Genomic DNA, 26,474 nt, shown 5'->3' with positions numbered 1-26,474 from the left:
GTATAAGCATGCTGTGTTTAATTTAAAAGCAAAAAATAAAATAATAATAGAAACGCTCTACTGGGCTACTGTATGTAGAATCACTCACATCGATGTCCATTTAGCTAAAGGAGGAAGAAAAAATCTCTTTTATGCAAGTTGTACTCAACAGCATTTATCTCCATATTTGAGGGAACATAATTGCTTAGATATGGGTGGATCAGCTGAGTTAACACATTTACGTTTTCTTTTGTTCACCTGTTTTATTTCTAAGTAGGTCAAATTAAGAGAAAAAGAGCGACTCTACATAACATGCAGAACAATTACATCCAAGCACTCCTGCCCTGGTTTAAAAAAAGCCCCGTATCATCTAGGAATAAACAATAAGCCCATGCTTTACATGAGTAAAGGCTTTAGTATCCTTAACCCCCCCCCCCCCCCCCCAAAAAAAACAACAAAAACGTGTGATATGTCATATACAGTGAGCAGCGTAGTCTTAAAGCAAAATGTATAATAGCTACATTAGTCCACAGTGACAAAGCCAGTACCACAAACCCTGCCTGTGTCATGTTTTTATGAGCCAAAATATATCCACTAGTTTTTTTGGTGCTTAAACCAAACATTTTAAAAATGAAGCTAAACATCAACAAAAAGGCAACGTTGTTTTTTTAAAGTAAACCAGCTTGTGTAAAATTCATGTTTTGCACTTCGGACCAGCTACTACACACTTTTCTCGGAGACTTTCCTAAACAAAAATGATGAAGTTAAGCAGTCAGTGCATTCCTCTCTTAAAATATTTCCTAGCATTCTTTACACACCTACACATTCATCATTTTTTCAGTAGATAACTGAGTGCAACACCATGCACACCTTTCCCATTCCTCTGAAAGCCTGTGCTTTGAGTGTGACCGATCTTACACATTCAGACGAGGTCAGAATAATAATTGCTGGAACAATAAAAAACAACAATAATACAAAATGCAACAAAAATAAAAATAATGATTAGAAATTATACACTGTATAATTACACTCTGTGTATAATTACACAGTCTAACTGTTTTTGCTGCCTTAATAAGAGGCAGAGAAACAAGGATAAATACAGTACGCAGTCATTTTTCTGACACTACATGCTTCTTTTTGACACTAGTGAACCACACAGGGACTTAACTGTCTGTGTACGGTGGCACTGCCAGGCTGGTGTGCATGAAAAAATAAAAATAAAAAAGCATAAACAAGCCAACACTGACTGATTCAGGAACCAACAGCTCAGTTCTGTCTCAGTCATGCAAATATCTAACTGACAGCTGCAACAGCAGTCTGGCCTCCGTTGCACATTTCAATCTATTCAAATTATGGCTACGTCAAAGTGACAACTCCAAACTCCTGCAAAAGATGCTGCCTGAGTGCCGATAAGCTACAGGGCTTATAGGTCCATGACGTTCCATTTTAAAAGTTCAAATGTTCAAGGTTCGTTCACTGCCTTTGGTAAAACAGCTCCCGTTTTTTTTTTTTTAGAAGGATCATGTAACTCGTATGTTATGTATAAATATTTGACTTTTATTCCTCTGGACATTAATGTGCATGCGAACAATCAATCTCCACAAGCAAAGGCACAGTTTTAAATAGTGGACAGCTGTTGTTTTATAAAGACAAAAAGACATAGTTGTGAAATAATTTATTAGTGTGTCTAATTAGTCACCAGAAGCAGTATAAGACAGAATGACAGAGTGACAGTGTAAATGACCACGGCAGACCCGGGTGCACGTTCAACATGCTTTGCATCCTTTTATTCACACACAATACACACAGAGCTGCAGTTCTCCCGCTGCCACCTCAACGTAACAACCACAACCACCCCAAACACATGACCCATTACAATATTTAAGACGGCGGGGAACGATTGCGGATGCCATGCAGGTGCGTCAGCCTTCCCTGCACAGACAGAAACTAAATTTAACAGAAACTAGCTTACACAGTAGCTGTCTGTAGTCGATGGAGCAGCAATAGAGCCAATTCACCAGCATCGCTCCTTACCACACATCTCAGTGCATCAAAATTACTTTTCTGACAGTGTTCAAGTGAGTGGATCAAGACAGCTAAACAGAAAGGTGGGGTAATTGTTTGAATAAACTTCACCCAGAAACTTTTCATTCCCTCTTTCCTTCCCGCTCTGCTCCTCGACCTCTCTGGCTACACCTCCACCATACAAATGCTTAGCACGCGATCTCAGACTGCAGCGTGGACTGAACCAGATGAAAGGCCTGACCACAATAGAGATCAGTTTTGAATAAGTGACGCAGAAATAGGCCAGCATAAATGTTATAAATACCTGGACCCATGAGACAATGAATAGCTTAATCATCCTCTTCATCCTGCTGTCATGTTTCACACAGGCAGTCAAACTACTTTTGATTAGGCCAACATAAGATGTTATTCATCCATAACCAAGCACTTAGTCCAACAACAGAACGCTCTAATTTCTTATAATCTCATGATGCCATCCATGACTGACTTACTCAAATTAATTCCTCTAAAGCGATATGCATGATATTAAAATGTCAGTATAAGGAACACAAGGTTATTGTGAAGGGAATATGCCAAAGTTTTACAAATGAAATCTCACTGGTACCGATTGAAAACATTTTATATTTTCAGAAAAGTTCCTCATGAAAAAATGCAACGTTTAAGATGAGGACAAGGCATTTAGAGGTACTTGAAAGATATAGAACAATATGTGGTAAAACTTGTGTATGAGCATGTTAAAGCTGGGTTAAGAAAACAGTTACCGCTCGCTGTACGCGTACACAATAACAAAAGCATGTGACTTTTTTCCCAAATAAAGGGAGAATAATGCACACATAACTGAATGTGCGCTAAATTTTATCAGGCCACCTCTTTCTATTTTCCATAACTGAATGTGCTAAAAATAGTTGCAGCCATTTGTAATGGTTTCCTGTCCTTGTGTGAACTAATGTGCTGTATTGCATCCTATTGTTAGTTTTTTGTTATTGCTGCCAGGGTCCTAGCCTCCATTATTTTGTTAATGTTCATTAGGTCTTTTTCAGTTCATAATTGGAGAGTTGAGATCCCCAAATAAAACACATCTCTTTTCCTCCACTTCTCTGCTGAGTGTCTTAGTTTCGCATTCGCTGAAATTCTGGGGGTTTATGAAATTTGTTTGCTGTCGTCTTAACTACCACATGTAAAAGCCCGTGGCACAAACAGTGAGTTTATATGCAAATAACGAAATAAGACAGTGTTGACCAAGCGTGGCTTTATGATTCTAATGAAAAGAATGCATCTTCACATTTCTGTCTTTCTGCGTACACGTGGTTTTACTTGTGCATGCAGGGTTTTATGTATCAGGCACCTTGTTGGAGAAACAAAATAGATTTGTGATAATAAGCAACAGCTTCTGGCTGTGGCAAAAAACTGAGGTCGAGTCTTGAATCGAACTAATAACAATGACAGAATGCTAAAATTATGCCAGTGCTCGGAGGCATGGATGACTATGCTGAAGGAGACCTTACAGAAGGACAGCATTGGAAAAACTTCTCATGGAAAACAGCAAAGAAGAAAGAATAATCATCAAAAAAACATAATCATTTATACTTATTTATGGTATGATGCCACTACAATTTTAAGTATTCCTGCTATCCAGAGTGTTAACATTCAATTGCTGCAATATGATCATCAATTACAAGACATATTATTGGTTAAGCTTATCACCTCGCCGCAGGGTCTTAACTCCTCTTCTGAAATGCCCGGTCACCGCCGCTACAGTAAGACACCTCTGTTTCTATGACCCAGCAGACTGAGCCAAGGCACAGAGATTCACACTGAACAGATTTGGCACCAGGAGAACCTTTAATCAGACAAAAGCCTTTAAAATAGCTAAAAGACTTCTCTCCGGATCCCTGCATCCAGGTTTCATGAACAAACTCTCGTTGTTCAGGAGAGGAAACGAACGCAACAATGTCCCTCTTGTTCTTTCCTTTTTTTGGAGCGTGTGTTCGTATGTGTGTGTGCGTGTGTGTGTGTGTGTGTGTGTGTGTGTGTGTGTGTGTGTGTGTGTGTGTGTGTGTACCGGCCAGTTTGAGCATGTATTGTTTACCAAAGAAAAAGTTCTAATCACAATTCAAAGAGAGGAACAGGAATAAGTCAAGCACAAACAAAGCCTTATGAAGTCACCCAGGAACTGTTAATCCTTAATAGTGTGGCAAAGCTTTTCTTCGTTTAACACCTTTCTTTTTTTCTGCTTCGGAGTCTCAGCTCTGCTAAAGAGCACTCTGCAGTTGCCAAGTTGCAAGTGCCAACATCCAGGCCACTGTTGCTCTACAATTACAGTTCTGCCACTGCGAACCAGACAGATTGACAGTTTATATTTTCTTGTTTTTAGGGTGTGTGCTTCAAGCCAAGCTGTTGTCTAGGACACCTAGTAAAAATGTCAGAAAGAACAAAACCAAAAAATATATATCCTAGATTTAACATTTTGTTTTAGGAGCATTTGCAGTTCCCAAGTATCATGACAGTGGGTGTCTGGTTTAACTGTTATAACACTGTAGTAACAGCAGTTCTTACCTGGAAACCAATAAATATACATATATATATAAAAAAAACAACTTACTGCCCAATATTGATAACTGCATTTGGTTGTAAGCTTCAGCCAAAGGTTCACCCTTTAAGGGTTTTCTTTAAAGCAGTATCCCAAGTCCTTATATGAGTCATTTTGTGGAGAAATCTGTCTGGGCAGTCATGAAAAAATAAGTAAATAAGACACAACAGGGAACCTATACCTCAGTACATCAGTAAAGATTTGAACATATTATTTTTAAGTTTCCTGCTACCTATTGTTATCTGGTGTGAACAGTACATGCAGATATAGTATTTCATTAGAGGATGAACGGCTAAGCTAATAGCTGGACAGAGCAAGACTGGTTAGGAAGCTGTATTGAATGACTTGCATATCCAAAACACAGATAACTGCTAATGAGTAACATACAAATAAATAAAACATCTGCTAGAATACAGGTTTTATAGATGGGCTATTTGTACAATTAACCACATAGTAAGCTATACTACGAGTCGGAAATATGCTATATACCGTTGGTCAGAAAGGCCATACTCAACGCTCTAATAACGAGCCATTAGCTACTGAAGTTTTGTGGACACATGACCACTATCTGCGTGACATCAACTTGTTCGCTGTTTTAGATGTGCGAGAGTCATGGTAGAAATGCAGGATCAAGTCAATAAGGCACCAGTCACACAGCGCTAGAGACTGGTTTGCAACCATCTGACAACCCCCAGTCTTGAGGGAAAAAATTAGCATTCTCTGACCGGCTGCAAATTGTTGCTGGAGGTTGATGCCAGTCACTGGCAAAGAGATTGCTAAAGCCTGAGTCATGCAGCGCTAAGAGCAGTCAGTGATCACCCTGACAACGATCTGTTGCTAGGAAAAAATATGTATTTCCCAACTGGTTGTCAAAAACATTCCTATTATTCCTTTAGTCACTAGTATATTGCTGCAAAAGAGTTGATGTAAGCAATAGACTGGTCTACAAACTCTGTCTAGCTTTTGGAAATGACACCATTTACCTTCAACGTGAAAGTTGTGCCTTGATGGCTGTAGTGCTGAGGTACAACTTTTATTTTGAAACCAAACCTTCTTCGTTTTCACATTGCATCACATGTTTTAACGTTTTACTAAAAATGCCGGGCTAGCTGTCAGTGAGTATTTGCAGAAAACAAGAAAAACTACATGCCACCTTGGCAATCTGCAAGCAACCAAAGCAATCACCAGGAAGTTGTTGGTGCAGACATTTTTTTGCATCAGATTACAATCAGCAAGAGAAAAAACCCCCACCAGGAAGCACTGCCAACGAGTCAGGCAATAACACATTTTTCCCCAGCAACCGGTGGTTGCATCACATCCAATATGGTGAACAACTCTTAAGTAATGTGGTCATGACATCACGTAAGAAACCTTACTAAAGATCTAAAGCCTTTTTTGGCATCGGGCAGTAAACACACTCTTATCTTCTGCAAAGTTAGGCATTTTGACATGGGAGTCTGAGATGAGTGACTCATTTTCAGAGCCAGCCACTCGAGATAACTGCAGTTTTTGGCACGTTCAAGTTGTCTTCATTTCTCAGCGCTGGAGGTTGCTGCTTGGTTTCAAGATGCACAATAAAAAAAAATCCATGTGACATAAACAGTTTATTTTAGCATAGATAATGAATATGTCACAACTGCAATCAGTAATGCTATGTTTGGTAATCACTTATCAACTCTGCAGCACACAATGTAGAAAAGAAGATAATGAAGTTATAACCATTACTTGTGGTTATAACCATGGTAACCTTCTCACTTCTCACTTATATTAAATGCATGCGTCGTGTGTCTTAAATGCTGCACATAAATTAAATGCAAGCCAACATCTGAAAAGGCAGACACGTCAAGACAAATGCCAAATGCCATTTTATGTGAATACAGCAAAAGGCTGACACAAAGCCCAAATGGTGAAAAGCTCATTGGCTTTCACTGGGACGTCGCAGATTGATGGTGTCATATCCTGAAAAGACCATCGACAGGTCCTGCTCACAATCTAATAATTTTTCTGATGACCAAAAATTTATTAAGTAGATTAAAAACAACTGATACCACATAGCACAGCTAACATAGAGGGTGTGGATCATGATAATCACCGTCTTATAATTTCTCTTTTTCGCTCTGTCTCATCCTATAACTACAAGTGCAGATAAAACAAGTCCCCCATGTGCCATGCTACAACTTGGCAGGGGTCACAATTCACTTTGAGTAGATTGGCTGCAGATTTATGCCTCGTTCCTCACTCCTATAGTGCTGACAGAGGTGGAGGAGCAGCAGGCTCTGTAATCACCAAAAATTGCTGTGTTGGGAGAAACAGACACGTAAACTCTGCTCTGACAGAAGAGAAGGAACTGTGCGTACATTTCATATTTGTGCATCAAGTGTGCCCAGAAATACAAAACCAAAGGGTCTTCATGTTGTTCTGGATTAGGTCAGTTCTAGGCTCATTCAGAAATGCCCCACACATTCCAGCTGACAAGTGCGTGAGTCTGGTTTTGGCCCGAGGTGAACTGTCTTTCACCTTTGAACATCATTCAATGCCATATGCTAAGTGCTTGTCCAGTGAATGTCCTGAAATTGGCACACTGCTGAAACATAAATCTCCCAAGAGACAGCGTTTAACCTTTTTTTTTTCATATAACCACAGCCTGCTCAGAAGAGCGAATGAGAATATGAGGGTGTCTACACACACACACACACACACACACACACACACGCACACGTACAGAAATGACTTTAGAGGACATTATGTGGACTTACATCTGTTTCCTGGAGGTTTACTTCAATTGTAAACAAAACCATTACATTAACCTAAGCCTCTTTATTCTCTAACCTTTAAACATGTGTTAACCTTGAAATTGTCTGATGTTTTGCATCACAGGGACTTGTTTTTTTTCTCCAAGATCTAACTCTGTAAACACATTTGTGTCCTCACAACATGAGTAACATCTGGACCACGCACACACACACACACACGTCTGGTTTGCTATCTTCGTCCCATTGAGCTAATGCTTTCCCTAGCTCAGCGGTCCCCAACCCCCGGGCCTCAGACCGGTACCGGGCCGCGAGAGTTGAGGCTCAGGTGTGAAATGTATGGTTTTCAAGCTTTTTATCGGTTTTCAGCGTTATTTTGTTATCGTTTTTATCATTAACTCGGTTTTCCTGGGTCTTTTCACGTGTGTTATGAATAAATCTTGTTTTTTTCGGTACCGGTACTAGTTTTATTTTGTTGTATTTATCTGCGACACCTTAAAGGCCGGTCCGTGAAAATAATGTCAGGCATAAACCGGTCCGTGGCGCTGCCCTAGCTGCTTACCCTAACTCTAACCATCAAAAATGAATGCCTAACCCTCACCTTACCCTAAACCTAACCATAACCCAATTGTAACCCTGACACTAAAACTATATTTTGAGTGTGAAAAATGCCTTCAGTATAGTAAATTTCAGATTTTGGTCCCCACCAAGATAGTAAGAAGCTGTGTACACACACACACACACACACACACACACACACACGAGGAAACAACTGTATCAGTTTCAAAGCAGCGACATTCTTCAGAATGAAAGAGAATGTGACATTTCTAAGGTGTGTGCTGTCGCTTGGCAACCATGGCAACTAAAGCAAAAGGCTTTTTGCGTAGTTAATTTGAATGAGTCAGTCCACCTCTCCGTGCTGTGGGGCTCCTCCCTATAAAACATGATGAACCAACAAGTGCAAAAATAATTTTCAACCTTCTAAAAAAGAAAAAAGAAAAACACCTATTCTTAGCTGGCCACCGCAGCTAGTGTGCATGTGTGCTTGTAAAGAAGACGGTGTGTTCCCCCCTCGCACAAGAGGAAATGCCTCTTTTAAAGAGGAGGATGGATTTCAACGTCATGAGCAAGGAACCTGCGAATACTCCTCAATATACTTTCTCATTGTTAAACTTGCATAGGAATGAGGAACAAAGCACCTGTACGCTTTCTAAATTAAGAACTACTGGAAAGATGCCAACTCTTGAACAGTAACTGAGTTTTCCTGGCGTACACAGCGAATTTGCTGGTATATTTATAATGCTGCTGTTAATATATGTCTATATATGTATGGTTTTGTTGACACAAGGTAAATCATTGTTATTAATTTACATTAGGGTGACGAGTTTCATTTTACAGCTGATTCATACTAATGCTAGCACACGTGCTACCGATATGACTGACAATATCACGTCATCTTTATTATGGTTCTCGTTCCCAAAATCTCTCTTTCTATCTGTGAATTTGTGTCTGCGTGTGTGCTCAAGACAGTGGATCTTTTGAGGTGAATGAGACAGAAACATAAAAAGCCAGCCAACTGGACTCTCAAGCAAACACATACAAACATGGGAGAGTTATTACTGCTGTAGTTTACATAGCAGTGCCCTGTTTAAAAATACGTCAGTGTGCAGAAATGGAAATGCTGCTCACACTGGATATAGTGTGCACCTGTTTCTATCTACAAGGAAGAGAAAAAAAATCTACATCGGCTTTTGTAAACAACAAGAGAAGCATTGTTTAAGCTTTTATTTTGGTGTCCACTACAGGAAGAAGTGAAGTCACAAAAAAAATCGTAATAATTTTATCACTGCATACAGGATATCTTAGGTCATATTCTGAGCTGCTGTCAACTTCATTTCCCCAACACACCACATCAAGAAACAATAAAAGTTTCTTCTAACATTTCTTCCCCAGAAGTTGAAGCTGAGTGTATACTGTCAGCACAAGTTACTGTGACTACAACAAAGGCGTAAAGATGAAACCAGCAGAATCCTCGTGGAGCCTTGCGTCATCAACTCAAAGGTTAGCCAGAAAGAAAAGGCAAAAACATCAGACCTAAGCACATCTGACACTGAAGTGGAAGAGACAAACTCCGGGATTAACAGCACAGTCAAAAGTAAATATCAAGCCCCTACTGTGTCTAAAGTAAGCTTTTTTTCTGCTTAAAGAAGCAAATTTGAAACGGCAGCAAAGGTTAAGCTGTCACTACCAAAGACACCTTGTCTTCCTGCATGCTAATGGTTGCTTCCTTTATGTTTAATCATTTTATTCGGGTTCAGGGGGTTCGACCGGGAATCAAAATGTTGGCATTTCAGTTGTAAAGCATGGCCCTTCAAAATATGATGATGAAAAAAATTCAAGTTCAGTATATTCAACTTCATTTTTGAGGGGAAAAAACAAGAAACATACAAAAAGTGCTCGTTGTGCTTGCCTGCATTTAGTTTTCAGTGTTTCTAACTTCACAGGAACGACTGAAACGGGGATACTGTGATATTCAAGAATATTGGATTGGGACATTGTTCTCTTAACACTGTTACCAACCAGTTGGTATTTGGTTGTGGGAGGCTGCTAGCTGTCTATGAAACTGATTACTAAAAACCTCAGATACTGGTTGGCACCCCCCTGACAACCGCAAGTCAGTAAGGAAATATGTGCATTCCCCAACTGCTTGATGAATGGTTGTTGGCAATCGCTCAGCGAAACTGACTGCAAAAAGGTATACGGCGCTGGACTGAAAGCCTCCATGTGATTACTTTGGTCACTAGAAAGTTGCCACTGTCCTCTATAGTTTGCGTGGAAGACGTCCACTCGCCATCTACTTTCTAAGTCAGGGGTGTCGAACTCCAGACCTCGAGGGCTGGTTTCCTGCAGGTTTTAGATATGCCCCTGGGTCAACACACCTGAATCAAATTATTAGTTTTATTACCAGGCCTCTGAAGAACTTCAAGACATGTTGAGGGGGTCATTTAGCCATTTAAATCAGCTGTGTTGGATCAAGGACACATCTTGATGAGAGGCCTGGAGTTCGACACCTGTGCTCTAAGTGAAACTGTAAAAAGCGACGCAAACTGGAAATGAAGATTCCTCCTTTCAAAGTAAAAGCTGCGCCTTTTAAAAATGAGGCACAACTTTTTTAGGTTTTGCTAGTTGGTGACTAGTAAAGTAGTAGTAGTGTTTGCAGACAAGTCAGCATCTTCCATGCAAATTGTAGGGGACCAAAGCAATGTGAAGGTTTTCACAACCTGCTCACCAACTGGTTGGGAAATACACATATTTGGCACACTGGGGGACGAGGCCTCTCCCCAGAGGTTGCTGTAGGTTTAACCACCGGTCTCTAATCTGTGTGACTGAAGCCTAATGTAAATAAATGTCTCCAAAGTTGATTCAAATTAGCTGTAGGTTTATTTTCAATTTGTCTCAGGGGAAACTGTGACTCAAGTTAACCTCCTGTCCACTAACACTATCATTGAAATGTATTATTATTTGTGTTAACTAAAAGAAAAAATATTTATCCTTAACAAGGAGGAAATACTCTTAATCTTATCTCCTTACTTTTGGCTAAATGTCTTTAGTGAATCTTGTAAGAAGCCAAAAGCAGCAGTTAACTGCAACTGTCACTGGCAATGTGTGTTGAAAGTCAGCGCAGTAGGCACACCGAGTACAGTTCTGTTGTGCTTCTGAAGAATCCGAAGAATGCTTTTACTCTGCAGGCCATCAGACTGAGTCTCTCACAAACACACACACATATAACAAGTAGACGGAGCATCATAGCTTGTTTAAATTGGTCTGTTCAACAGATGTGCAATACAGTCGTGAATAAATGTTAGCAAAAGCACCAAGGTATCTTTATAAACATGAGAAGGCACACTTCTGCCTTGACAGGGGCACACAGGAATACAGCGGGTGCCTTTCTTTATGCCCTAATAGAGTTTTGTCTGGGCTGTGCTTGGTATCAATTTGAGTTATTATGTGTGCGGCAGGACTGTTCTCAACGCTGGGAGACAGAGCAGACACCCACACGCATAAACACACACTCACAAGAGCCTCATCAGTCAAAATCCTCGCCTTATGACAGAGGCACAGGAAACAATGATGAATTGGTGTCAACGAGCTTCTCTCAGTTCTTTTAGTGGAGAATCACACTCAGTGCTGGTTATCTCTGACCGCAAATTCCCACTTTTAACACGCACCCACAACATAAAATGCGGTAGACATCAAAACTGGTCTTCTTTTCTTTCCTCATTGAGTGTTCGGTAAAACTGTAGCAGAACTAAAGACTTTATCTCTTTTCCCACTTATACTGGATTCATTTACAATAGGCTACCAATATACTGGGATCCTTTCTCTGTTCCAAAAACAGCAGGACAGGTACAATCATGGATTATGGGGCGGACAGTCTCGGTCGTTGTGTCCTTGGGCAAGACACTTCACCCGTTGCCTAATGGTGGTGGTCAGAGGGCCCGGTGGCGCCAGTGTCCGACAGCCTCGCCTCTGTCAGTGCGCCCCAGGGTGGCTGTGGCTACAATGTAGCTGCCATCACCAGTGTGTGAATGTGTGTGTGTGAATGGGTGGATGACTGGATATGTAAAGCGCTTTGGGGTCCTTAGGGACTAGTAAAGCGCTATATAAATACAGGCCATTTACCATTATGTGTGGATGTGTGTTTGTGTTCAGAGGTAAGTGTACAGAGGGGAAATTTCATGCTTGTGTTCAAGTCCTTGTGCTCAGCAGCTGTACATTCAAATAAACAGAACAAACTGTTAAACCTTCAGCAGATTCTGCACATGCTCTCAAGGTTAAACTGGGAGGAAGTGCTTAATAAGATCACTGAACATGATAGCGTTTCTTATCTTACGTTTCGCTACCTTGTTCCTGGTTATTATGAAACATTTAGCTACAACTGGAATGTTGGAAAAACACAATGCACTATGCAATATTCTCACAGGTGTCGGTTGCAGCACTGCAGGTGTGCCAGTTTAGATTTCTGTCTCCTTTTCAAGAAAGTTCTTCAAATGAAACTGGACCAGAACACCCTCAAATCCTTTTTTAAGGAATCTAACTGGAAGCTAACTGAAAGAACTTAAAAAATCATGCTTGAATGGCTCAGAAAGAGCAAAACAAACAAACAAACAAGATAAAAAAAATCATCACAATGCTGGAAAAAGACCATCTAAGCCTAACTGTGCTCTGCTGCAGGCCTTTCAAATTCAAATTCAAATTTTATTTGTCACGTACACAGTCATACACAGTACGATATGTAGTGAAATGCTTGGACAACTGCTCGTGACCTAAAGAAAACAAAAAAGGAAAAGGCTATGAATAAGATAGGAAATAAATATGAAAAATTAAAAAGGGTAAATTTAACTAAGAAGGAATAAAATATAAATTAAGGTTAAAAATGAAATAACTGTACAACACAAATTAGAATGAAGGGTAAATTTAACTGGGAAGAATAAGATAAAATATATAAATTAAAGTTGAAAATAAAATAACTGTACAACAAAATACACAATATAGAACTATATAAGAATGTATGAAGAAATCTAAATATAAATAAATATATACACAATAACAGCAGCTGTACAAGTATTAACCGGAAATGAAGAATATAGTGACCAGTGTTGTGCAAAAAAACAATGTGTGCAAAAACAATGTCCAGAATGTCCAGTGTGTGTGTAAGAACCATATGTGTGGGTCAGTACTGTGTGGTGGTGTGATTGAGAGACCGTATCGCCTGCGGGAAGAAGCTCCTCCTCAGTCTCTCTGTGTTGGTCTTCAGGGAGCGGAATCGCTTTCCTGACCTCAGCAGAGAGAACAGTCTGTTGTTGGGATGGCTGAGGTCCTTCACGATCTTCCTGGCCTTGGTCCAGCACCGCCTGCTGTAGATTGAGTGCAGGTCAGGGAGCTCGGAGCGGATGGTGCGCTCAGCTGACCGCACAACCCTCTGTAGAGCTCGTCTGTCCTGCATGGTGCTGTTCCCGAACCAGGTTAAGATGTTTCCCGTCAGGATGCTCTCTATGGTGCACGAGTAAAAGTTCCTGAGCACCTTGGAGGGCAGTTGGAAGTCTCTCAAGCGTCTGAGGTGGTAGAGACGCTGTCGGGCCTTTTTCACCACGGTGTTGATGTGACAGGACCATGACAGGTCCTGCGTGATGTGAACTCCGAGGTATTTGAAGCTGTCCACTCTCTCCACTGGGCACTCGTTGATGACGGGGGTCTGGTAGTTCCTCTCCTGCTTAGTGCTGAAGTCCACTATCAGCTCCTTTGTCTTACTGACGTTTAGAAGGAGGTTGTTCCTCTGGCACCAGTTCTCCAGATTCCTAATCTCCTTCACGTAGGCCGTCTCGTTGTTATCAGAGATCAGGCCCACCACGACGGTGTCGTCAGCAAACTTGATGATGGTGGTGGAGCTGGTAGTGGCCACACAGTCATATGTGTACAAAGAGTACAGCAGGGGGCTCAGAACACACCCCTGGGGGGCTCCAGTGCTGAGAGTGGTGGAGGCTGAGACATGTCCGCCCATCCTTACTGCCTGTGGTCTGCCAGTTAGGAAGTTGGAGATCCACTGACACATAGATGAGCTGAGTCCCAGATGCTCCAGCTTGGTGGTGAGTGTGGAGGGAATTAGCTAAGGAAGCAATTTCTGAGCGCCTAAATGCTTCCTAGAGCGCCTGTGATCTCTCGATAATAATCCTAGGTGTACCATGATAATTACAAAGGGAATGCCGAATGTGGTTGCCACGAATTCTAATGGTGCTGCTATGGTAATAAGTACTGGATTGTTGAATGGCAGTAGTTAATGGAAAAGGTCAATGTTTTCAAATAACTGTCTTAAATGCCTCTGAAGTGGTAATAGAGCAGGTTTTCAAGCCTGAGCCACTGTCACTATTCAATTCAATTCAGTTTTATTTATACAGCACCAAATCAACAACAGTTGCCTCAAGGTGCTTTATGTTGTAAGGCAGACCTTACAATAATACAGACAGAGAAAAACCCAACAATCATGAGCAAGCACTTTGGCAACAGTGGGAAGGAAAAACTCCCTTTTAACAGGAAGAAACCTCCAGCAGAACCAGGCAGACTCCAAATGTTTAGGGAGCCCTTCACTGAGAGCTGACAAGTATCATGAGGAGAGATTATATCTTATGCAGTTTTTAAACACAGTGTCTATTTTAGTTTGTTTCTGTGGACACACACTCAGTCGACTGTCCCTTTTTCTGAATTGTGCTCATATTCATGCCAAACAAAACGAGACAGCAGCGACGTCGTCAGTTTTTGTCTCTTGTCAGTCATTTTATGATTTTACGACATAAACGACACAACAGATTCTCACACTTGGTCTGGCTTTTACTTCCTTCGCTGCTCACTGATGGTTAGTGTCCACAGAGGTGTGTTTTTAATGCTTGGTGCTGAGCTACAGTATTCAAAAGCTGACAGCTAAGCCATTGCCACAACTTTAAGTTCTCTCTGCTCTCAGAAACTGTCACTGGGGCTCATTTGCTAACTTTCTATACCATTGAAATGTTTTTGAAAGCTACAGATGCAAGTGACTGCTCTGTCTTTATTTCAGATACACAACAGTTCGCTTTGTTGGGGAGTTTCCAGGCATGCCGAGCCATGCTGGATGCTGCCGATTTGCATAAACTAGCCTAAACTTCAAATTTATGCAAATAAACAGCAGCAAACTAAACACCCCATTTCTCATAATGAAATGTGACAGTACTAGAAAGTGCTGCACCGACACCTACGAAGACGACGAGTAAAAAATGTGGAGAAGTTGGTGCCGTGAAAGCTTTCAGTTTGACAATGCTGCTGTACTGTCAGTGAAATGGAGAATACAGACAAAAAAGCTCTGTGAGAATATGCTGGGAAAACAGTAAGTTTATATCTGCCTGTCATAAGATATATAACAATTTACTGTGCTGGCCAATCAGTTATGTACAGACAGTCCAGGTAGGTCCTGTATCGTGTACAAACAACCCAGTATCATGACAAAACTCATAACAGGCGGTCCACCGTGTCCATTTCACGTTCTGGAGAGGCAAAGCGCAGAAGCTGTTCCTGCATGCAGAAACTGCATTACCAGTAGGGGGAGATAGTATATTTAAAGCCACAAAGCCGGTAGTGAGCATAAAATGTATTAAGAACATTGCAGGGTCCATTATCGGCAGAAATGATCAAGTTAGGTGGCTAATATGTATATAAATGTAAATGTTTTAATAGTGTCTGTTCAAACACTTTCCTGTGACTATTTTCCTGTTGGCTTGAAATAAAATATCTCCCTGCTGTTACTGCACTTTGCGGCAACTTGTACATTACTTGTACATTTCAGGTTTTGGAGAGGAAACGCGTGAAATGGACATTGGCCTGTCTATTATATATCAGGCTGGTACAAAGCACTGTGCAGATGTCAAAGCAGAGATGAGGGAAACTGTTGGTGCTGCTGTGATAAGCTTTAAATTTGGTCCCACGAATCTGAATTTCATCATCAAATGAAATTCAGATGACAACGAAAGAGGCTTTAAACATCTTAACGGCTTGAAGGCTTCAAACCATTTGGCCTTCCTGCCGTGGTGTCTCACCTTGCTCTGGTCAGTCCAATACAGGAAGTAACCTTTGGGGTCAACTGTCAGAGTCACCGGGGTCACAGTGGTTGAATCCTGTCGTGAAGAAGAAAAGACACGCGTCTGTTTAAATCTGTAAATCAACATCTGAATTTCAACATGAGTGAATACCTCACTGCAGACAATTCTCCGAGGGAACCAAGATCAAAGCATAGTTTGTTTTATCCACTCGCATACCAGAATTTGAAATGACATCAAAAGTGCTGTTTATGTTGTAAACATGCACTCAATCCTTTCCTTTTAGGGTACTTTCCACACCACGACCTGGCATCACCGCAAAATGACCAAGCAGCCTGGGGTGTGCGTGTGTGTTTGCAGTGACTGCAATCACGAAGTGCAGGTTGATTTGGAGTTGATGTTTCAATTTTCCCCTCTTGTAATGGACAAATGCTTTCCCACAGTTACATACAGATAGCTCCAAGTCTCTCTCTCTCTCCCACACACACACACACACACACACACACACACACACACACACACACACACACACAGTTTGACCCTGAGGCATACATGGCAACACCAGATATTATTGGATGCGTCTATAAAAAGAAAGAAAGAGCCATTGCCTTTTTTCTGTGTCCACAGTGGCTGTGGCTCAGCTGAACAGTAGCATATTGTCCTCTTCAATCAGCCATGGCTGCAAGATCAGAGAGACGAGGACCGCATTTGCTGCACAGAGCAAGAAAATCTTCAAAGTGTCTTCATGAGGCTTCTAATGATGTCCCTATCAGAGCATTTGGAGACAGAGCTAATGGTCTGCATCTGCTCCACACTTGTCTTATTTGGGCGCGACCTTATGCGACTTGCAGCGTAGGATGCTGGGAAAGGGTTGGGCTGGTAGACAGCAAAGGAGCCTATGCTGTAATGTATTTAACCATTATGAGTCATTTCAGTCATTTCATACTGTCTAAATGTCACAATCATGGTTTATCCAATATAGGCCAACAGTGAAAATACAGGAGGAACAGAGGAGGGGAAAACGGGGAAAGACGAAAGAAGGGAAGTGAGCTGAAAGTAAATGAGCGGCTCGTTCGGTTTTGGAAACAGTTAGGCATCAGAGGCATTTGCTACGGTGACGTTTGCTATGGCAACCCACCATTCCCATGAAATCTATTAGAGACTCAAGAGGAATCGCTTTGGTTTTGTTCACATGATTGCACAATCTTTGCAAGCTTGATTGAATGACAAAAGATGCGGTTCATGTCAATGAATGCATGCCGCATACACACACACACACACACACACACACACACACACACACACACACACACACACACAGTTTATAGCCTAAAGGAAAGGGAAAAGCATCATGTTTGCAGTTCTTAGATATAGCATTTCAGACCAAATCTGGCTCATATCTCATGATCTTTGCTCAGCTCACCATCCACAGTCCGATTTTTCCAATTTAGTTTTTACAGATAAATATCTTTAGAAAAATTCAAGAAAATGCTAGCGAGCTAGATCAAAGAATATTTAGCAAGTCATTTATATTTTCAGTAAACCAAGTCAAGAAGTCATTCGGGGGATAAGATGCGATGCAAGTGATGGATTGTCTGTCATGTCTGAGAAAAGAAGAAGGCTCGAGAGCACTGGGAAACTGCCTAATGATGTGAGAGCAGTCATTTTCACCAGCTTCTTTCTTAATGTCCTAGCTCTCCATGGCCACCACTGCAAACACATTAAGCCATTATGGACTCTTAGCAAAGATTTTCTCATGGGTTTTCACATTTACACAGAAACAAGAAGTACTTAAAGCTGGGATTTAACTTCAGAGTGACTACCGGCAGAATAGTACTCGCCAATGTTTTTTTTGTTTTTTTTTATTGTCATTGGACTATTTTAAGGGATTTGTCTTTAATGGGACAACATTAGGCAGCAGAGTGGCCTGCTTTCTGCTGAATTAAGATGAGATTAGTCACTGACTTGCGAAAGTACAAACACCCTGAAGGAACTGATCCCAGGCAGGAGACACTTCCATTATTTTTAGTGAAGAGTCTGTACCATTAGCATTGCTGCCTGAGGGGGTGTGTTAGAGGGGAGTTTTGAGCTCAGCATATTTCTGTTCTGTATGCTAATGACATATTCTACTACTTTTAAGGGATTTTCTGCTCCCCTGAGGAGCCTGATAATATCTTATTCAATGCACAACCGACCAGAGGGGTTGATATAAGTATAACCTCATAAAAGTCTCTGTTTACACAGACCAAGCATCGTCTTTCACAAATTTGACACCGTGCCCAGGTGTACAGTAAATGATCCTTATAACATGAAGTGTGTATGTGCTGGAGAATCTGAATGGCTCCCTGTGCCTCAACGGAAAGCAGTCATTATTGCTAAATGTGCCATCTGAACTGACAAATAATAACACATCCAGGCAATATTTTACCCGTACCCATGGATTTCATGAGCCACAGAAGCAGCCAGCTGTCGACAAGTGGCAGCAACAAAAATACAAGATGTCTGCGCACGTCTGTAGGAGGGAGGTTGGGGAGGTCTGAGGCCTTTGAGGCTTTGGAGAGCTTCTCTGATTGCTTTTCTGCTCCTTTACAACCACCTGCAAGCATCCTGTGCTGGAGTCTGCAGTCACTCTGCTGCTCAAAACTCATGGCTGCTGGCTACGCAGCACAGAACTTCACACTGTTTTTTGCCCTACTCCCCAGGTGAGTTTAAGAATTTTGGAATATATGTGTGACTTCAACTGAGAGAACAAGAAATCTTCACCAGAGTAAAGCCATAAATTAAAGAACATACATATAATTTTTCATTTACTGCCCGTACAATTTCCTGCTGAAAGATGTTCAATTCAACACCCAAAGCAATAAAAAAGAAGAAAAATGATTTAATTCAATCTTTCTCCAGTGAAAATTTATTAGCTTTGCTCTCTCAGGTTGGCTGTTTGTCCTCTGTGATTCTTTCCATGAAATGATACAGAGAGGAAAGAGGAAGGAAGGAGCGCATGGGAAAGGAACCAGAGAAAGTACCTGTGACTATGCCTGTGTTTGAGGTCATATGTTTTTGCAAGGAAAGGCCTGGTGGACATTTGGGTCTGACGATAGTCCTGAATGTACATGCTAAAAGTACACAAACACGGCTGAGAAAGGGGAAACTGAGTCGCATCTAATGAGCTGAAGGAATGGGCACTCATTAGTAGTTACTAGTTAAGGAAACTTTCTTATTTAAGCTTAAGGTTGATGATTGACAGAATGGTGGACTTGCAAGTGTGGATAATTTCCTCTCTGCAGTCTGTACTGACCGCATTCACACTTCCATAACACTGCAAGACTAATGCCATCTGTGCTGCACTTGGCTCACCTGAGCTGAGTGATTCTGAGCATGTATTTGAGAGGATGATCTTAGAAAGAGTGTATCTTAGTAACCGATTCCTCACTGTCTACAGTATTAGAAAAGTCAAGGCACTGTAAAAATGAGTTACAGGTGGGCTAAGCCCTCAGCATTTTCACAGAGCGGTTTAAAATTAACAGATATTCAGATATTCACTCATAAACCAGAGTAACAAGTGGATATTCAAATGGCATGGGGTGTGAAAACAGCTATTCCAGCTCTTTCTGAATGCAGCTGCTGTAAAAACTAAGGTACAGAAGATGCAAATAACCATCAAGCCATGTTAAACTCAGTTCAGAGCGCAGTTCAGTTGTGAACTTGCCACAAGATTATTAGAGGGAGTGTTGATTTGTGTTGATTTATTGCCTGGGAAAGCAATGTGCCACATAGTGTGGCCATAGCCTCTGTTGCTAGAAGGCTATTACTATTATGTTTTACTCAAGAGCAGTGTGAAATCAGTTCAATCAAGGTCATTTTACTACAGCTGGACCGACATTTTATATAGAGATGCTACCAAAATAAAAATTCCCAAAATATTTTTCTTTTTTTTAATGACCAACTGTTGTGCTTAGATTTGCATGTTGAATGTCAGTGCACTAATTAATTGTAGTTAATTGATAAAAAACGTTTCTAACGCAGGGGGGTTAGTGTTTGATTAGATGAGGGTGCGCACATTCTCACACACAGCGGTACACGCGTGCACCCACTGGCGCGCACAAATACAAATACTGTACATTGGATAATGTAAAGAAAGCACATGTCAGTAGACACTGTAGCTGTAGCATTTCTTTCAACCACTAAGCAGGAAGTCCAACGCAATTAGCTTCTTGTCCGTGCGGTTTCCACTTACAATTAAATCTATCGGCTACTGTTGCACGAGTAGCCTATAGATTGTGTAATACACAGACTGTGTACATGCAAAACGCGTGCAGAAAATGATCTGACAGTGAAAACTGGGGAGGAAAAAAAAGACATTCATCGCTGGCCTGTCTGGCCACTACTTACATCATCCCATTTCATAAATTTGTTGCCCTTTCTTAGGCTCTCGGGTACGGACACTGGCTTGAGCTGCAGCGCATGAACTCCCGGCTGTGCCCCAGCCATTGGCTCATCTACTCTTCTCAACGCACAAGCTCGGGTGGAAATGAGTCACTTCACTCTCCTCTACTCTTGTGTCTCTTCCTCTCCTTTGTAATTTTCTTAAAAGCAGCCTGACGGAAGCCCACTACTGATGCCAGTATGTCATGCCCGCAATGACGGCGGCGGTGGCGCGTCTCGGCTTTGGAGAGCTGCGGAGGCGGACGCAGGCGTAGCGGACCCGGGCAACTCACTGACTGACTGACTGACTGAGAGACATGCAGCTGAAGACGAGGAGAGAGAGACAGACAGGGAAAGAGAGGGACAGTGAGAGAGAGAGAGAGAGAGAGAGGGGGAAAGAGTGAGAGTGGTGGAGAAGGAGGGGGAATCTGAACGAGTTACATGTCTGATGTCAAATTGTTCAAGTCAATGCAGGGACAGGATCGATGCTTTAAGTGATCTAGCGCCTCCGTGCGTTGGTGGCAATGCGATGGGCATTTAGTGGCCTCTAAGATGGAAACAAATTAAAAGCTGAAAAAATGAGGGAATCGTTAAATCCTGATTTTTGATGATGAACATTCAAGCAAGAGAGAAAAATCTAGGAACAAATCCTTTTTTCTGATGTTCCTATCAGCTGGGATCGCCACATATAGTCACGTGAAAAAGCTTTTAACAAGTCTTACTGCAGTCCTCGGAAAAACTAAGTACACCCTGTAATTCAACAGAACTACATGTATCACTTGAAGTAATCCTTTTGTGTTGGACTCTATCAGTTTCTCACATTGCTGTGGAGGAAGTTTTAAATTCAGATTTATTTTATTTATATAGCGCCAAATCACATCAACAGTTGCCTCAAGGCACTTTTACCTACTACTCTTTACAACCTTGCTTCATTTCACTGAGGTTTGCAGGCATTTGCAGCTCTCTTAAGGTCCCACCACAGTATTTCAGTCAGGTTGAAGTCTGTATTTTAACTGGGTCTTTGCAACACCTTGACTTTGTTTTTTCAACCATTCTGTTGCATTCTGTTCTGGTCATTGCTCTGCTGCATGACCAAATTTCTGCCAAGTCAGTCAGACAGATGGCGTCATCTTTGACTCTAGAATATGGTACACAGAGGAGTTCACGGTCGACTTCATGATTGCAAGGTGCCCAAAGCCTGTGGCTGCAAAACAAGCCCAAATCAACACACCTTCACTGGAAAGTTGGTACAAGGTGTTTGTGCTGATATGCTGTGTTTATGCTGCACTTTATGACCAAATAGCTCCACTTTAATCTTATCTGTCTGAAGGACATTGTTCCAGAAGTATTGTGGTTTCAGATGCAACTTAGCAAACCTACGACGTGCAGTCATGTTCTTTTTAGAGAAAAGCCATACTTGTTCAGTCTTTTTCTAATTGTCATCAACTTTAACATCTAACATGCTAACTGTGGCCTGTAGAGTGTGAGATTTAGCTGTTGGTGTTTTACAATTTCTTTTTTATCACAGTATTATGCTCTATATCCGCAAACTGCAAAAAAAATATTTATTTTTTTTAATAGAGGTGCTAATACTTTCTGATGATAAATTGCAAATTAAACCTTATTTCTATGTGGATCGTCAGGACCACATTCACCCAGGGTGCGCCTTAGCTTGGTTGAATATTAATCTGGTGCTGGGTTATTGATGCTGCCACGATCAGAGCCTCTGTACTATTGTCATGGTCCTGGGCCGTGTTGGCCCAGTATTCTTAGTTCTCTTGTATTTTTGTATTCAGTTCCCTGTTTAGGTTCTGTTTCCTGAGTTGCCCTGTTATGTGGTTCCCTGTGTGCTTTCCCTTTGTGACTCTCACCCCCTGTGTTCCCCTCTATGTATTCATGAGCCCTTGTCCCCTTTCGTGTTTTATTCCATGTTTTCCCCAGCCTGTTATGTCTGTGTTCTCCCCGTGCTCTCTCCTCCTGTCTGAACCTCTGTACTTCCTGTTTTACTTTGACAGTCTCTCGTCAGTATGCTTCATGTTGTGTTCACTCCTGCCCTGTCTCGTTATGATTATCTGTGTCAGCTGTGTTCCCCGTGTGCTCCCACTTCCCTCGTTAACCCTCTGTGTATTTATGTCTGCGTCTCCCTCAGTTCTGTGTCGTAATCTCCCTCATGCTGTGTGGATCTCCCTGTGTGTCTCTCTGTGAGTTTTCCAAGTTCCCAGTTTAGATTAGTTTGTATGTTTTTTCCCTGCCAGCAAATAAAGCTGAGTTTTGAGTTCACCTCCTTGAGTCCGTGAGTTTTGCGATTGGGTCCTCATCCTGCCTGCCACACAGCCGACCCTGACAGAAGACTACGACCAGTAATGGACCCAGCAAACTCCGTTCGGAACCGGCAGCGTGCAAACTCCGCCTTCCCTAACGAGAGGAGAAGGCAGGAGGCTCGGCACGCCCGGGAGCACGAGTCTGCCTTTCATGGGACTCTATGGGCGCTAGGTGGGCCGCGCAGCGTCCAAATGGCAAAGGCTGCTGCTTTTTCCCCACACCGCCCCACGGTAAGAAGAGTTGGAGGAGTCAGCCTATCGCCTGCCACAACTCCTCCGGCATTTTCGACTTCTGGTTCGCCTCTCCGGTCGCCGCCCACGTCCCGCGCAAAGAAGAGGGTTACTCGGCGGTCGGGGAGTGGTTTCGAGCCGACGACAAACGGCCTTACCCCGCTGCAGGCTTTTGCGCTCTACCTGGGACTTCCGCGCTCAGAGCTGCACAAGCTCCCTGTCTCTCCGGCGCAGCCTGGTTCGTCATCGGCTCAGCCAGCCGACATCACCGAAGTGCCTGCGCCCACTGCCTCGGGAACTCACGGCACAGTTCCCGGGAAAACACGACGCTCACGCCGTCGCCACGCTAAAGCTACTGAGCAAGCTCCGGTGGTGAGTGAATCTGAGTGAAACTTTGGACAGACTGTTTGCCCTGCACAGCCCCAGCCGTTGCATCCTAAGCCGACTGCGTGCCCTGTGCAGCTACAGTTAGCGTCCCCTCAGCCAAAAGTCTCTACACCTGCTGGCTCTGCATCCGTCTCCGCTGGGGGTTCAGGGGAACCCCTCCAGCCGCTCCTCGTCTCCGCTGGGGGTTCAGGGGAACCCCTCCAGCCGCTCCTCGTCTCCGCTGGGGGCTCAGGTCAGCCCGGCCAGCCGCTCCTCGTCTCCGCTGGCGGCTCAGGTCAGCCCGGCCAGCCCCTCCTCGTCTCCGCTGGCGGCTCAGGTCAGCCCGGCCAGCACCTCCTCGTCTCCGCTGGCGGCTCAGGTCAGCCCGGCCAGCACCTCCTCGTCTCCGCTGGCGGCTCAGGTCAGCCCGGCCAGCACCTCCTCGTCTCCGCTGGAGGGTCCGAGGGGCCCGTTCGGACGTGGTCTGGTCCGGCCTCTGCATCAGCTGCACCCACGCCCGGTCCGGCCTCTGCATCGCCTTCAACGTCGCCCGGTCCGGCTTCGGTCTCTGCTTCTGCTCTGCCTGCTGCGGCTCCGGCCTGTGCTTCGCCTGGTCCGGCCCAGTCATCGCCTGGTCCTGCCTCGTCCGGTCCTGCCTCGTCTGGTCCTGTGCCCACCAGGCCATGGCCAGCATGCCTAACACTGGAGAGCCGCCGCTGCATTCCATGCAGCCGGCCCCCTGAACGGCTCAGTCTCCTTCGCCGCCGCCGCTGCCTTCCGCGCGGCCGGCCTCCTGAACTGCTCCGTCGTCTCCTTCGCCGCCGCCGTTGCCTTCCGCGCGGCCGGCCCCCTGAACTGTTTCCACGTCGTCGCCGTTGCCTTCCGCGCGGCCGGCCCCCTGAACTGTTTCCACGTCGTCGCCGTTGCCTTCCGCGCGGCCGGCCCCCTGAACTGTTTCCACGTCTCCGCCGTTCCCGTCCGCATGGTCGGCCCCCTGAACTGCACTGTGTTTTGGGTTGTTTTTCTTGGGCTCCGGTGTTTGCTGTGCTCCTTTGTTTTCTGTTCCGTGCCCTCCGTCCTGGGCCCCCGCCGCCCGCCCTGGGTCGTTTTCTGTTTGGTTTTTTGTTTTCCTGTGTTTGGGCTGTCTGGAGCCAGCCCTTAAGGGGGGGGTGGTGTCATGGTCCTGGGCCGTGTTGGCCCAGTATTCTTAGTTCTCTTGTATTTTTGTATTCAGTTCCCTGTTTAGGTTCTGTTTCCTGAGTTGCCCTGTTATGTGGTTCCCTGTGTGCTTTTCCCTTTGTGACTCTCACCCCCTGTGTTCCCCTCTATGTATTCATGAGCCCTTGTCCCCTTTCGTGTTTTATTCCATGTTTCCCCAGCCTGTTATGTCTGTGTTCTCCCCGTGCTCTCTCCTCCTGTCTGAACCTCTGTACTTCCTGTTTTACTTTGACAGTCTCTCGTCAGTATGCGTCATGTTGTGTTCACTCCTGCCCTGTCTCGTTATGATTATCTGTGTCAGCTGTGTTCCCCGTGTGCTCCCACTTCCCTCGTTAACCCTCTGTGTATTTATGTCTGCGTCTCCCTCAGTTCTGTGTCGTAGTCTCCCTCATGCTGTGTGGATCTCCCTGTGTGTCTCTCTGTGAGTTTTCCAAGTTCCCAGTTTAGATTAGTTTGTATGTTTTTTTTTTTTTTGTTTTTTTTTTTTTTTTCCCTGCCAGCAAATAAAGCTGAGTTTTGAGTTCACCTCGAGTCCGTGAGTTTTGCGATTGGGTCCTCATCCTGCCTGCCACACAGCCGACCTTGACAACTATGGTACTGGCTAGACTTTTCCAGCTACTCACAGGATTCGATGTCCGTCACTTCCTCTATTTGCTAATATTACATCCCATGGATGGGCTTGGTCCTCCACAACATTTCCTCTTCTTTCTAATCTCTTTCATTCTGCTGCTGCACAGCGCTCTGTTGTAGCAGTTCATCCTGAGAGGCCAACCTGATGTATTCATAGATTCTTTTGTTTCAGAGTGGCACTTACTAACATTTGTACTGTGTCAATGTTCATTTTTAAAGGCTTTTTTGTGACATTCTTTATTCTTATGGATGTGGTGAAATATCAGACATGAACTCCTTGTTCCATCATGATGAGATCATCAGATGGCACATGTGATCTGTTATATTCATACCTGTATCTAGGCTAACAGGTGCTACTGGCTAATTTAAAAAATCAGCTAAATCAAATCAAATCACTTTTTATTGTCACATCACATGTGCAGGCACACTGGCACAGCACATGCGAGTGAAATTCTTGTGTGCGAGCCCCACAAGCAACAGAGATGTGCAAACACAACAACACAAACGAGCAAAATACAAGAATGGCCAACCTGAAACTAATAAATATATGTACAATGTATAATAGTGTATGCATTTCTTGATGTGTATACTAAATATTTTCCTGTGTGTGTGTACACATTTTTACAAATTAAATAGTAAAAAAATAAAATATAATAATAAAATATATAAAATATACAGAGTTGAATATGTGCAAAACAAGTGGCATTTATATACAGTGTGGAGTGCATAATGTTGTTGTTCCAGTGCCCACACATGGCTCTGGGCTTTTTCTTACTTCTTCATGACTAAACTTCTTTCCAAAGTTCTGTGAGTGCCTCACTGCCCTTAGGAATTTTCTTGGAGTTTAACTTTCCTGTTGAATAAAACATAAAACTCCTCTGGGCTTTGTACCACCCACATTTTGCATTGTCTGCACTTCTTTTTCAAAATGGGGACTATTTGTGTCCTGCTGGCTGTCTTCCCTCTGTGTTTCTCTGTGGTCAGCTACTAACTGTCACTGGCATGTCAAACTACTCAAAACCTACCAAATTCTGGCTGTTACTTTTGATATCAGTGGTAATAGTAGTTTGCTTGAAATTGCTTCATGCTTTTAATGATTGATTAACTATAACAGTTGAGTCAAAGTCCAGTGACAGCTCAGGGAAGTGAGACAGGGTATAAATGTGTCTGAGAGAAACAAAGGGAGGAAACATCCGAAGGTACGAGGTGGAGGAAACAGATTAAACGAGTCACACTTTTAATGCGTCAGAATTCCTTGGGAGAAACAACAATAACAACTAATGTAAAGGATAGTGTCACAAATGTTTTCATTCCAAGAATT

At 43.0% G+C, this 26,474-nt stretch overlaps 1 protein-coding gene across 2 annotated transcripts in view; it reads right to left on the bottom strand.

Moving 5' to 3' along the window:
- plcb1l (phospholipase C beta 1-like) overlaps nt 1-20,865 on the bottom strand; it is a 128,219-nt gene extending 107,354 nt beyond the window's left edge. The window contains exons 1-2 of one of the 2 annotated variants that reach the window (XR_014271542.1): nt 20,355-20,865; nt 15,966-16,043 (exon numbers count right to left, since the gene is read on the bottom strand). Coding sequence is in view for 1 of the 2 variants with exons in the window: in XM_082506522.1 (XP_082362648.1) it covers nt 15,966-16,043; nt 20,355-20,453 (177 nt within the window). In the remaining variant the exon portion in view is untranslated. The remainder of the gene's footprint in view (nt 1-15,965; nt 16,044-20,354) is intronic. The other variant, XM_082506522.1, reaches the window with a different exon arrangement.
- Nucleotides 20,866-26,474: the final 5,609 nt, after the last annotated feature.

The sequence above is a fragment of the Aulonocara stuartgranti genome, assembly GCF_965226115.1.
Source record: "Aulonocara stuartgranti genome assembly, chromosome: 15".
NCBI classification, from domain to species: domain Eukaryota; kingdom Metazoa; phylum Chordata; class Actinopteri; order Cichliformes; family Cichlidae; genus Aulonocara; species Aulonocara stuartgranti.
The sequence above is the reverse complement of the archived record's forward strand: the minus strand, read 5'-3'. Positions and strand labels throughout refer to the sequence as shown.